General features: G+C 39.4%; 1 protein-coding gene across 2 annotated transcripts; it reads right to left on the reverse strand.

Moving 5' to 3' along the window:
* Positions 1 to 599: 599 nt before the first annotated feature.
* Positions 600 to 12,182, reverse strand: NAE1 (NEDD8 activating enzyme E1 subunit 1). Of its 2 annotated transcripts, none has more exons than XM_015640284.2 (19): positions 12,052 to 12,182; positions 11,898 to 11,958; positions 10,999 to 11,029; positions 10,295 to 10,366; positions 9,933 to 10,012; positions 9,292 to 9,401; positions 8,858 to 8,967; positions 8,207 to 8,269; positions 7,902 to 7,965; positions 6,752 to 6,843; positions 5,417 to 5,476; positions 5,200 to 5,333; positions 4,951 to 5,026; positions 4,664 to 4,703; positions 3,657 to 3,743; positions 2,483 to 2,575; positions 1,953 to 2,067; positions 1,828 to 1,877; positions 600 to 848 (listed from the first exon to the last, which is right to left on the reverse strand). In XM_015640284.2, exons 4-19 carry the CDS (start codon positions 10,346 to 10,348, stop codon positions 739 to 741), a joined length of 1,338 nt encoding a protein of 445 aa, XP_015495770.1. In that variant the 5' UTR covers positions 10,349 to 10,366; positions 10,999 to 11,029; positions 11,898 to 11,958; positions 12,052 to 12,182; the 3' UTR covers positions 600 to 738. The 2 variants fall into 2 exon arrangements, with proteins under 2 accessions (XP_015495770.1, XP_015495769.1); XM_015640283.2 differs by lacking the exon at positions 12,052 to 12,182 and adding an exon at positions 10,765 to 10,849 and having other exon boundaries at positions 11,898 to 11,960.
* Positions 12,183 to 14,117: the final 1,935 nt, after the last annotated feature.

Here is a 14,117-nt window from a genome sequence, read left to right on the forward strand (position 1 = left end):
GTCCTTGGCCCATGGATTGAGTCTGTCCAAGTCTCACTGCAGAGCCTTCCCATCCTCCAGCAGATCCACACTCCCACCCAACTGGGCCTCTGCAGATTTACTGAGGGTGCTCTCAATCCCCACATCCAGATGATCAGTAAAGATGGTAACCAGGACCAGCCTAAAACTGAACCCTGGAGGACACATTTCAATGCAGCTCAGTTTGCATACTCTGCAGGTGTATATACTAGGTGAATGTGGCTGACAGAACCAAGCTTTCAGGCACACACTCCCTTTCCCTAATGACCCTGAACTCAAGAAAAGGTATTTCACCTTCCAGATCTTTGCACCATTGGATCCTCAGACCATCAGAGCTCCATCAGCCTCTCTCACCCTTTTGCACCTTCTCCCCACTCAAGCCAATGAGCAGCTTATATAAGAAACAAGGGAGTTCTGCTGCCAATGAGGTGAGCCAATTTGTAAATGCAACTTACCCTGCCAAAAACAGCTACTGCCTTTTTCTTTCAGAGCTGAGTCAGAAAACTCTAGATTTTAAAAATTTTCAGAATATAGTATGATTTTGTTTGTCCTTAGGAAACAAAATCAATAACAAAAAGAAGGTAATTACAAATAAAGGAGCTTTAATTAACAGGTAATACAGAACAGAACAGTCCAGTCAGTGGCAGAACACCACAGTATTTATGGAACTGTAAATACAGCAGCAGCAGTGCCTGGAGGCATCAAATGCAAGAAGTTATCCTACAGCTGGAAAGTTGCTGAAGTCTGTGACATTCCACTGTAAATGAAGGTGTTATTAAAAATTACAAACTGCCCTGTAATGACTTTGATAACTTCCTGTGCAGCAGCTCCTGCAAAAGAGAAGAAAAAACAGAAGGCAGTTAGCACGTCATATTTAAACAGTAAAATTATTTATCTACAAGTTCCTACACTGGAATTATTTCAGAAGTGCCTGATAAATGTCCTAAGAAGAAAAAACACCTTTCAGTACTTCCCACTATAAAAGAAGCTCAGAAAGCTGCTACTTCAAAAGTTATCTTTGCATACACTTTCCATTGATGTACATACACACAGAGTAAGAATGGGTGAGCTGACAGACCCATCCAAGTTCTGACCTCTCAACTGAGAAGCTGAATTAAAAAAAAAAAAAGTCTTGCAAAACTTAACTGCAAAATAAACTGAAGGATCACTTCAGTGTGATCCCTCTGAGTTTTCCTGTAGTAGGAAACATTCTGTAATTTCTTCAGAAATTACCTTTTATGTATTTTTCTAAAGAATGATACAAACCAGATTTTCCTTAATCAGAAAAAAATTCCTACATATGCAGAATCTGTAATACATAATTATCTTCAGTACTGCATGAAGCCAAATGAAGAGGGTAGGTTAAGTACCAATTTTGAGCACCCATTAAAACATATCTGCAGGTTGAATGAAGGTAAGAAACCAAGGCTATTTCATAGATCTTTAACATAAGCGTACTATGTTAAAAGAAGATGTGTACTGCACTGCTTTTAAAATTACTATAATTATCACTTTCCTTTAAAAAAAATTAAACCTCTTTACAGCATTTCATTTCTAAACACATTTTTAGCTTGAAGAGTTGATGTGCTGGGATTGTTTTTGAAGTTTATTTGTTTTACTGATTATAAGCGGTGCTGCACCTACTTACTCTCTATGTCCTGTAGGAGGTCACATGTGGAGAATGAAGGGGAGGACTGTGCCCTAATGCCATGTGTGACTGCAGCCTTTGCTCTGAGAGCAGTGATGAAGGCAGCAGAGCTGTGGCTCAGCAGGCTGCTGTTTGTGTGGCCCTGCCAGTGTCACCCTTACCTCCCATGAACGCAGCAACCGCGTGAGGCTCCGCAGCTCCATAGCGACAACTGCACGGGAAAGGAACAGTCACAAACTGCCCAGCACTTTTACCAACAGAGCCACACCTCAAAAACAACACTTACAACTCGTGCACATAGTCATCTTTCACCACAACAGATAGCCCATATTCTTGGAGGAAACCATTAAGGCATGATTTTAGCTTTCCAATATCATCTTCCACCTGGTAGTTGTAGACACCTGGAAAATAAATCAACTGTTTCATCACACAACTGTAACACCACAGTTAAAGCTAATGGGTATGAATGGCAGCCTAAATATTTTGTTTTCCTAAAAAGTTTCTAAGCCAATTAATGTGTCATTAGCACTAGACCAACAATAATTGAATGTTCTTTTGATGCTTCTCATGATAGAAGAAATACTGCATAGCTGAAATGATTCATAATCCACACAACCCATTAATGATACCAATCCAGATAAATTCCTTAAGTTCCCAAAGAGAATAAAATCTCATTGTAATTTTCACATTCCTAAAGCTGTATTACTATGGAAACAAAACCACAACTAATGTATTTGTAGTTTATAACTTGAACTACAGTAACTATTGGATCTTTATATTTCTTTTGATGATGTGAAGTAACTGGTATTAACATACCTGGGTATCTGCCGTGCTGCTTGTAAAACCTATTGACAGCCCTCAGCATCAAGTACAGCACTATTTCACTGTCTGGGTTATCCATATGGGAAACTGAAAACAGCAAGGTAACTGGTTAGCTGCTGCAGATGGAATGGAAAAAAACAAGGTTTTGAATTCCCTGAAAACAAGTAGTAAAATCTGCAGTAGAAAGAAATCTTAATGAATACAACCTGTGACAGAATCTTAATCAAACAACTGTCAAATACACAACTTTGCCTCCAAAGCTTATGACAAAACCATATTATATGTATTTAATATAAACTATTCAGTGAAGAAACTCACATACCAATTCTGGCAGCTATAATTTAAATGGGTATTCCTTAGCTGTAATTTTAGGATTTAAAACACATGCTTTAAGTATTGTCTGTAATGACTGTAATAATAAAACATAAAACAAAAAAGGTCTTAATCCCTTACCACACAGCTTAGTAGTCTTTGTAAATAGTAACTGCTACTTATATCCCACTGCACATTACCAACTAATTCAAGGAGCTTTCACTGAAATGATAAGTCTTACAAGATGCATGTATATTTAAAATATATATTTATTTTGTCCAAAACATTCACAGGACTTGTTTAAGCTTACTTTCAACAAGCTTCAATAAAAAAGTATTTCCAGCTTTTTTTCTCATTTATGCAGGCTCAAAAAAAATTTAATATAAAAACCAAAAGCAATATTAATTAACTAGCTTGTTAGTTCACATCCTAAAGAGATAAGCTGAAAGGGGTCAAGATAATTATTGTTTGGTCAGGTTAAAGCACCTTTTCAGCTCTGTCAGAAATAACTGAGGTACAGAAAAGAGAAGTTTGAAGAAAACAGTTTTTTATTTATAGAGTATTACAAGTAAAATCTACAAGAAAACAAAAGCTGGAACATGCATCATCCTGTAAGGTAATTTTTGAAATTTCAAAATCAAATTGAATTCAACATTCTAGACCTAAAAACTCCATACCTGTAGTTGAGAGATGTTCCTTACAGTAAGAATTTATTTAAATTCACCAAAGACATTGTGACATTCCAAATGATAAAACTGCGTAATGCACCAGAACATGTAGCTTACATTTTCTTTTCCTCACCAAACCATTCCAAGCTGGAAATGCAGTGAGGTTTGTGGCAAGCAGCAGTACTTACTTATTGCATCCTTGCTGCAGGAGTTGGGGCTGTGCTCCTCAGCCAGGGAGCGGCAGCGCACCACGCGCAGGAAGGCGGCGTTGCTGCCTGGACGTGGGGACAAGGAGAGATTGCCCATCAGTGCCACCACTCCCTCACCACAGCTCTGTCTCACTGCACTGTCACATGGGAAAGGCTACAACTTAACAGGTTTTCATCCAACACTTTCCTATTTCTTCTCAGCTTGCAGTAATAAAAACCTGTTTAACTAGGCTTAGGTCTATGGGCAGGAGAGTTTAGGGAAATACGACGTAACAGCTACACCACAGCAATTCATCAGTCACAGCCACCACCTTTCCTTCTTCCAGGCTGCAAATCAACATGGTTATTTCCATCTTCCACTGCATCCAACACTGCTTCACATGTTCTCAATTAATATTTTAACAGCACAGCCATGAGCTGGAAAAGGTCCTTTTGCACTGCTGTTACTAAGAACCAGCCCAGGGTGGAGCTACAACCCAGCTATGAAAAAGGAGCAGCTGGGAGCTCACAAAAGCTTTACCAACGCAGGGCAGCACGCTCTTGGCTCTGTGCTTGCAGGGGGGCTGTGAGGAGCCTCAGCCAGGCTGCTGCTGGACACGTGTACACATCCAGGACAGACACAGCCTGAAGTGCCATCAAATGGGTGACAGCTTTCCAGACTGCCTCAGGCCTGCAGAGCCACACTCTGCAACCAGTACCCAGCATGGGCAAGAGTGCTCAGGTACTCATCACAGAAAGCAGAGGGCAGCTGCCCCCTGTTGTCTGGAGTGAAAAAATACAACATTTTAAAACCGCCTGAGAGATGCTGAACATCTGCTACTTCTGAAAATAAGAAGTATTTTCAAGAAGTATTATAAGAAACCACTTAGTACTTTACTTGAAAAATTCAAATATTGATTTACTCCTTAATAACTCCATGATCATTGAAAAGTTTTTGATTATTTGATCATTTGCATAAACCCAGAAGAGAATCCAAGCATACTCACAGAACAATTTCAATTCTCTCTCTGAAATAGACTCAGGTGCCTGAAAGAGAGAATATACTCATTCCAGTACACACAATGGCCAGAGAATTCCTGCTTTCACATATATATAAATATATTTACTGTGAAATACATAGTTACTAATGTACCAAAAAAACCCATCTTAAATTGTAAACAGTATAACCCTGTATGCATTTTTCTTTTATATGATCAAACCAAATTGATAAATAAGGCAGATACTTCAGAGATACTTCATTCCATCAGAAGAATGGCCATAGGTTTGCTCTTACCTTGCCCAGGGACTGTAACAATTTAGCAGCATGGTTTCCCACAGCAGCAATATCCTTCTTTGCTTTTTCACGGTATCTGGTAGTAATGAAAAAAAGAAAATAATTACAGCAGAAAGCCATCAACTCCACATTGAAGGCTATTTTTTTATTATTTTTTGTTTGTTTGTTTTTGGTTTTGTTTCACATTATAAAGACAAAATACAAGGCACATCAATGGAAGTGAGCTCCCTCAAGGAGTTGTCTACTTACACATTTTGCAATTTGATGAATTTACTGGAGTCTGCCATCATATCAGGAATGGTGCCCCGGACAGGCAAGCTTCCTTGCCCTTCATTTGCCACAAATTCCTTTAAAGCTCGAACCAAAATCCAGAAGGAAGATGACTACAAATGCACAAGAGACAGTCATGTACACAGATTCTATTTACAATGCTTTTCCTACATTTAAGTCTTACCCTTACCCATACCTGCTCCGTGAGTTTTAGGCAGCAATCATCATTAAAAAGCTCTTCAATGCCTCTTGGAATCTATGAAAATAAATAAATTTGCTTTGTAATTTCTTGACTTTTGATTTAATTATCTCAACACTCACTACACAGGTGAGCCAACTCTTAAGTGACTTTAGAGTTTCATGGCAAATCTCCTCTGAATCCTACACAGTCAGTGCTGCTCAGACACATTTCAAAGAGCAGCCCTGCCCATGAGCAAGGCAATGCTTCTGAGCAAGATCAATGTCCCAGACAAAATCTCACCTGACTTCCATCTTTGACAGAGAAGATTTGAAAAACTGCAGCAGCAGCCATCCCAACTGCCCAACCTGCCTGGTGGGGCAGAGCAGCCAAAAGGCCAGGGAAGGGGAATGGGGCTACAAAAGTCTGTGTTTCAATCAAAATCCTGAACTGCTGCAGGTCAAATAAACCTGGCTCATAAACTGAAATAAATATTAATATCCTGGGCCATGTCTTGTAGTGGCTTGGATGACAGCACTAAGTTTTACCTGCTGCTTTCTTGGGAGACTTAACATGACCATCCAAGCAAGGATCAGCATAGTTCAAAACAACAGAACATAATCTAGGAAGAACCACAGAATGTGCTTTTGCCCCATGTAGCCCTTAGTTTATCCCAGATGAAAAACTAAAGAAATCAGAGCTCAATTTTCAATTCAACCACAAATTACTAGGTCAGAATTATTTAAGAAACAATGAAAATATCACTTCAAAGGCTTTTAAGCTTGACCAGTTTATGAAGGGAATTTTGTAATAAGTTTCTTCAAGAGGAAAGAAGTCAATTTATTGTATCAGGAGTCCCATGCAGCCCTTCATTTCTACAGAGAGTAACAACTACAGCCCCTGGCTTCAACACAGCACAATTTCAGTAAGTGCTCTCTGTCTCTCTCCCAGCAGTGTATTTAAATCAGCATCAGCCACACCTCTCACTGCTAAATCCTTGCAATTGTACCCAGCACTTGACAGAGTTTTTTACAGACTGAACTGTAGAAGTCAGACAAGAACTCACTGATGCATTCTGGTTGCTGACTCATTCTAGATTTGAATTCAAGTCTGCAGGAGGGAAATACAGATCTTGCAAGAGCAAAGCAGTAAGAGAATTTCCATAAGCTACACTGCCAGCTAGTCTTGGTCTATTTAACTACACAATTTCAGTTCTAACATTCAGTACTAATCCTGTTTTAGCTAAATACAAATGTTACAAATGGAATATCTGTCCTAAAACTGAATAATACATTCTGAGAAAATGAGATAGTTGAAATTGCTTCAATTTTATCACAGAAATGTTTATTTTACCTCTGTACGATTTAGTGCTGTGTTCACATTTTTTATAGCTTCTTCAAAGTTTTCCTCATCTTCTGGGGTCCCATTTTCATTCTTTAAGATACCTTATTGAAAAAAAACCACACAACTGTTTGAATTACATCTCAGCATTTATGTCTTGCCAACAGAGCAGACTGGCTTTGGATGTATTTGAGGCGTAGCAGCTGACAGCAAAAAATGAAAAATAAATCACAAGAAAAAAGATCAGATGTAGTTTATAAAGCTAACCTCATCTAAATTCTGCATATGATTAATTTTCCTGTGATATTAAATAGAAGTTACTGAGCACAAAAGCACCAGTTTACTTGTGTAAGAAGGGGATAATGAAGTTTCACAAGCACTAAGTTAACAATTCAACTCCCCTTCCCATGCCAGTCATGTTTTGCTGGGGTTTTTTTGATGAAATTTGGCAATAAGAATTTGGCATCCACAGAGCAAGCCAGCCCAAGAAAGGACCTTCACTGGAAATCTGACATAACCAAAGGTAATTACTATGGATCAGATCTGCTCCCTGTCACAGCCTGGGGATAAGGACCACTCCAAATTTGCAAGCAGGCTACTTTCAAGCAAGAAAATACCAAAAATTCAGTCAATGGTGTTTTTCTACCATCATTTAAGATACAGATCTTTAAAATGCCACATGAATTTTAACAGCCTGAAAAGGTATTGGACTGAAACCCCTGCACAAATGAAGTCATTCACACACTGGTTACAGTGCAGTCAGTGCTACAGAACCTGGCCATGCAGAGGTGAATGACTGATTACCAAGTGTCTCACGGGTCAATGGATACACCAAATACTTGCACAATAACAATTCCAGTGTCAAAAGCCACTTGCTTTCCTCTTTATCACATTTTTAACAGGATTTTCTCTTAAGGCCTTTGCCCCCACCCAAAACAAAACACACTCTGGATCTTAGGACAAAACATTGACAACATTTATAAGCGAGTCTGGCATCTTAAGATCCGCCTGTACAAAACAATCATTTAGCAGAAGAATCATCCAGTATATAGCAGCAGATCTTTTGTAAATTAGACCTGAGAGAACTTGGGATTACTTTTCAGATATCACCTTGTATCTATTTCTGCCAGTAGGAATAAGGGACCCCTGGGACATGGATTACCTTGCCGAATCAGTTCTTTGAAGGCTTCTTTCTCTTTGTAACTCTTAGGCAACTGCTCACTTTTCTAAATTTAAAAAACACAAAGAGATTTTTGTCTTTAAGATACCTACTACTAAGCTCAGTGCGTTCAGACTGCTGAACTCCAGGAGTTTCTCATTGCTTACACATTCACTTGTATTTCAATCAGTAATCTTTTTTTTATGATTCCACCTTGTTTGTTTTTTTTATGTTACATAAAATCAAAATAATGAACTGCTCCAGAAAAGACAGATCAATAATAGCGGTAATAGAGTTTTGCAACATACCTCATTGAACCATTTTGTGAGATACTTGGCTACAATCACAATCCATGGAGTGTGGCTGTGGTCCTGTAATTGAACAGTGGAGAAATCTTTGTGAGGTTGAGAAAAGACAAAAAATAGGAAACAAATTAAAAACCTGCTTTCAATGTAAACTCCAAATATCCCTTCCACTATTCTAAAGACACAGGACATGTTCCAGATTTTTATTCAGCTATAATGTTCTTTAACTACTATAAAAGAAATGATCAAATTATTATTACTTTATTTAAAAAGGATGAGCCAAGTTCTCCAATATTTTTCTGGAGTGGAACTTATGCTATGGACAGACACCCAAAGTGCAAAGCTCTGCAGCAGTAGATAACCATGAAAATTAAAAAACAAATTCCAGAATAGGGTGTGAGGGGCATCCAATTTAACAAAAGATCAAGTTGTCCAAGAATACTCCTTGCTTCCCAAGACCTCCACCTGCTTAAGATTTAAACAGACTGAAACATTTGGGGCAGAGGCAAAAATAGTTCCTTGTGACTGATTCTAGACTTGGTTCTGTTCAGATGAGACTTCGCACCAGAGTCATCTGCCAAGAGCCATTTCCACAGAATCCCTGTGCTGTGTCTGCATCTGTGCTGGGGAACACAGTGCAAACCACACACCAACCTTTTTGTCCATATGCTCCAAGTCATAATCCTGAACATGTTCTGTCAGTTCTGGAAATGGTTTGTCCAGTCTTAGATCTTCTAACATATTGTCAGGGTGAGATTCAACAACTGTGAAAAAATAACACAATACATTTCCTAGCTTTATGTCTGGCCTTCAAAACAGCTACACAAATACAGGATCACCTGCTCCTTTTACTGCTTGACTCTCAAAGTAAGTGCTCTGTGTAAGTCACCCATAATGTCAGGATAATCCCATTTTATTATTTGTTGCAGTCCATAATCCCCATGCATTTCTCAAAGAATGCAAACTACCTAACACTTAACAAATACTAAATATATCACAAGATGAAAAAAGACAAACAAAAAACCCCAAAGTGACATAAATTATTGAAGCTTTAAACCTTCCAGAGTTATCTCAGCAAACCCTCTAACCTGTATGTTCTTTAATCATGACTCTCATGTAACCAACCAGTCCATAAGTCCTGCAGACCAGCAGAGGAATGTTGGAATTCCAGAGAACTTCAGCCAGGCGCAGCAATGTACTGTAAGGAAAAACATGCTTTTCACATCTACAGAAGACAAGAGTTAACTATAAAGTTAACTCCTGCATCAGTTAACTGTGAAAGATCTCTCTCAGAAAACTTCTCTAATATCATCATGATCTAAGCACATAAGGTGACTAATTTCATACAGGAATTTACAGTGAGTTGGAAAAATATTCGTTCATTATCTTACTTATGTCTCATTCCACCCTCCCAAATGCTCCAAGTATCAAATAAAAAGCTTCAGTAAGTTGTGAGAGAGAAAAATAAGGAATGAGATCCATATGTTGCAGAGTTCTAACTTCCAGCAGAGGCAGTTCCCAACAGAGATACAAAAAGATTTCTAGAAAATGCCATCCCTGGCTGTAATTTTCCTTCACAATCACAGAATTCTGTTCTGCTTAAGTTTTTCTGCAAGGAAGTACCTGTGCATAAATGTGCACACACACACACACACATATATATATGTTTATAAAAACCTGCTTTTAAAACTGAATGAAAATGGGTAATTCACCCATAGGTAACTCTTACCTCTCTGGTAGCTGTGTTGCAACCACTAAGTTAAACTGATTAAAAAAGGAAGGGTCATTGTCTAAAAGCTTTTCTGGATTCTAAATAGGGAGAAACAACGTATGTCAGTGAACACTGAAAATTTCTGAGTACAGAGCAAGTCTGCTGAATATAAAGTGTTAAGTGAAATAATTATAAAATTAAGATGAAGTTACAAAAACAGTGTTTGAAATACACACAAATGATTTAAGATCATCCTCCTCAAATGCTGTTTTATCTTTAATCTATTTAAAATGCAACATCACAAAGCAACACAGAGCTGTTATTTCACGTTTTTATCACACTGTACAACACACACAGAGTACTAATTTAGGAAGACAAACCTCTTCAACAAAGTTTCCAGAAACATCACTATTCAATTCCTGTAAGAGCTCCATGGCACTCTGGGCACGATTCTGTTTCAGAGTAATCAAAATGAGATGTATTTTAAACAGTGTATCAGCACTACTTAATGCCACATGCTAACAATGCCAAACCAAGCAACAACAACAAAACAACCCCAAAAATCACCCCACAACAAAGCTCATTATAAGCTAGGGCTCCTCACTCCATGAAGCCATGCTCACCTGAAGCAAAAATGCATCCCATAATAGCACACACTTAGCTGGAGAGCATTTTCTCTAATACCATTTTAAAAAGCCAAATTGTAGGACAGTTATTTCCTACTTTCCAGTTTCATTACAGAATTTCCAGGAGTTATCTATGCCTCTCATACTCTCTGTTTCTGTGATTTTTCTTTCCCATTCACCTCTCTACTCTTAGCTTTATTCCTTCAACCACAATGGTCTTCTACCTTATCCTTCCATAGATTTCAACCACAAGCTCTTCATTTTTTTCTATTCAATCTCGCCACAGTTTATCTTCTCACTCATGTGCAACTAAAAATTAAACATGGGGATTTCTGTTAAAGAATTAACAGATTTTAACCTATACACATATGCTTTTGGCATTATTCATAATACATGTTTAAATATTCAACATTTCCATGCTTTCAATACATGTAAACTGACATTTATTATCTCCTTACCTGACCAATATGGCTTTTTTGTAGAAAGAAACTGAAAAGGAGACAAAATTACATGTGAACTTTTATTCTGAAGAAAAAAACAGCACTGAAGTTACATTTTGTTCTGCAGAATATGTTGCTGACTCTCATAGACAACAAACCCTTAAATATGCTTTTTCCTACCACTGTTGTATTTTCCTCAGAAACAGTTTCTTAATAATGCTTTTCAGTGCCCAAGCCATAAATATAAGACATGCAAAAGTTCTCTAGAAGACAGGATCATGCTGCAGCTTCTTTCTCACCAGGCTAATCAAAGACTCACTAGCACTGATTTCCTCACCTAATGGAATATCCTTCCCCCTCACATAACCTCTGCAGGTATCTCTACAAGCACCATACCAGACCTTGATCAAGAATTAGGCAAATCATTTTTACAGGATTTGCAAACTGTTTCTTACCCTTTTCCCCACTGCACAGAGCCATTCAAAGCTACAAAAGCTAATAAATGTCTAGCAGTTACAGTTGCACAATGACTGATGAAAATTAAGTCATTTGCATCACCAAAATTAGGGAAAATACACTGAACTACAGTGAAACACAAGCAGTGGCATAGCATCAAGCAAGTTAATTTTCAATATTTTTATGTTGAGTAGAGCATTGTCCTTATAAACTTGATGTGTGAAGCAAACAGACCTGTAAGGTCCATACCCAGTAAGTAAAATAATTTACCATCTAATATGAAACTGACCACATACACACTGTTACCAACCTCCAAACCCACAGAAGACTTGGAGAAACACAGAGAGGCTTTTAAAAGAATTTTACAGTACCTCTTAGCAAATATGATGAACAAAGAGATGGAACTACCTATGAAATGTTGTCACTTGACAATTTGAAATTTAAATTAGTAGAACACCTACTTATTGCCAACATCTTCTCCAGAGACTCGATTCCCATCGACAATTGTAAATGAACCAATACCTTTGGGGGGGGAAAAAACCTCCTATGAATAACTTGGCATCATCAAGTTATCAGATACATCACAAAGAAGAGACAGAAGAAATGTCTACTGACCTGGCAGCACCAAGTTTTTGAGGATTTCAGTTCCTGTTGCTGTTGCATTTATCACGCAAACATGGGCAGATTCCAGTGCTTCTTGGCCATGGTCACCCCACAGTCTGTATTGGGAGGGAAACCAAAACACAATCAAGTTATTTAACTTCAGATTGCAAAGCCAGTATAAACAAATAATAATAAAAAAAAAGACAAATGGAGGGCTGGCGTGCTACTGTCCATTCACTACTGCCAATCTAAATAGCACTAACCAAAATCAGTATCCTGAAGGGAACTTATTGTGAAAACTCTGAGACTTTCCAAAGAGCAACCCAGTTTCCCTGACATTTCATTTTCTCCATCTTTACACCATATGCATGTGCACACCTTCTCTTGGAACATACTTTAACTTTTTAAAGATCAGCATGGGTTAAAAAGGCCCTTGCCCAAATTTTGTCCTAATGCCACAACACTCTTTCTTTTTTAACTTTTATTATAAATAATTATATATATATATACATATATATAATTATTATTATTTTTAAAATTTCCCATACAAGACACTGAACCATACAGGAGACAGACTTCAGTCTTGCTGAGTCTGGTACTACAGACCCCTAGAAAACAGCACTAAAGCTAAAATCAGGCTGGGACAATCCCAGCTCACACATTCTGCTGATTTCACTGGGGTGGAAACTCACAGAATTTTTGGGGTTGGGAGGGACCTCTGGAGGTCACCCAGTCCAAGCCCTGCCCAGGCAGGGTCACTGGGAGCAGGTGACACAGGAGCATGTCCAGGTAGGTTTGGAATATCCCAGAGAGGGAGACTCCACAGCCTCCCTGGGCATCTGCTCCAGGGCTCTGCCACCTCCAGGAAAACAAGTTCTTCTTCATGTTGAGATGAAACTTTTTGTGTTTTAGTTTATGGCCATAGCTCCTCATCCTGCTGCTGGGCACCACCCAGAAGAGTCTGGCACCACCCTGTGACAGCCACTTTTGAGGTATTTCTATGCATTGATGAGATCCCCTCTCAGTCTTCTCTGGGCTAAGCAGGTCCAGCCCCAAGTCTCTCCTCACCAGAGATGCTCCAGACCACCCAGTCTTCTCTGTGCCCTCCACAGGAGGCTCTCCAATTGCTCCTTGTCTTTCCTGCACTGAGGAGCCCAGGACTCTGCACTCCTGAGCTGCACAAAGCTATGGAGGGGACAGCACAGGAGGGGACAGCACAGCGGTATCACCACTGCTGAGCCCTTCACTCACATACACAGTCACACTGCACACAGACACCCCTGACTCTGGCCTTAGGGGTTACCCTTCCCTGCTAACTTGGATCTTTTCTGCCTTTTCACAGAATCTCAGGATGGGTGAGGCTAGAGGGGCTCCTCTGGTGCCACCTCCCTGCTCCAGCAGGGCCATCCCAGAGCCCAGGGCACAGCAGTGTGTCCATGTGGCTCTGCAATATCCCCAGGGAGGAGACTGCACAGCCTCTCTGCACAATCTGCTCGGGGCTGGGCACTGCCCAGGGCACAAGTTCTGCCTCCTGTGCAGGGCAGGGCCTGGGCTCAGCCCCTGCCCGTGGTTCTGCTGCCATTGCTGGGCCTGCAGCAGAGCCCGAGCCCATCTTTTTGTCACACCCCGCTTCATATATTCATATATATACAGAGAGATACAGACAGATATACATAACATAAATATATAAAAGATACATATTTACATATTTTACATTATATACTTATCGAACAAGCATTGTACAAATAACCTATATATCATATAAAAACATGCATAAGTACCTACGTAGATATATACATCTATGTATCTCTATCCTCCTTTATATATATATATATATATATATGTTATTTAGGAGTATGTATATCCACATATATATATATATATATATATCTGCCCCTACATATATCTGTTTATTTATTGTGTATCTATTGCCCGTGTGCCGGTAGAGCCCTCACGGTCCCGCCGGTCGGACACAGCTCCAGCTCCCCACGGCTCGGCCGAGCCCGGCGCGCCCGCGGGGGCCTGTCCCCGGCTCGGCGCCGAGCGGGCCCGTGTCCGCCGCGGGAGACGCGGCCCCG

This window comes from Parus major, chromosome 11 (assembly GCF_001522545.3).
Source record: "Parus major isolate Abel chromosome 11, Parus_major1.1, whole genome shotgun sequence".
Classification (NCBI taxonomy): domain Eukaryota; kingdom Metazoa; phylum Chordata; class Aves; order Passeriformes; family Paridae; genus Parus; species Parus major.

Bases quoted from the DNA above. Each gene is read 5' to 3' on its own strand.
- NAE1 (XM_015640284.2), bottom strand. From the start codon at position 10,348: ATGGAGCTCTTACAGGAATTGAATAGTGATGTTTCTGGAAACTTTGTT. The intron at 10,013-10,294 runs GTTTGTCTTCCT...CTCCCTATTTAG, and splicing joins CTGGAAACTTTGTTGAAGAG to AATCCAGAAAAGCTTTTAGA. The intron at 2,068-2,482 runs GTATGTTAATAC...TTTATTTTCCAG, and splicing joins GCAGCACGGCAGATACCCAG to GTGTCTACAACTACCAGGTG.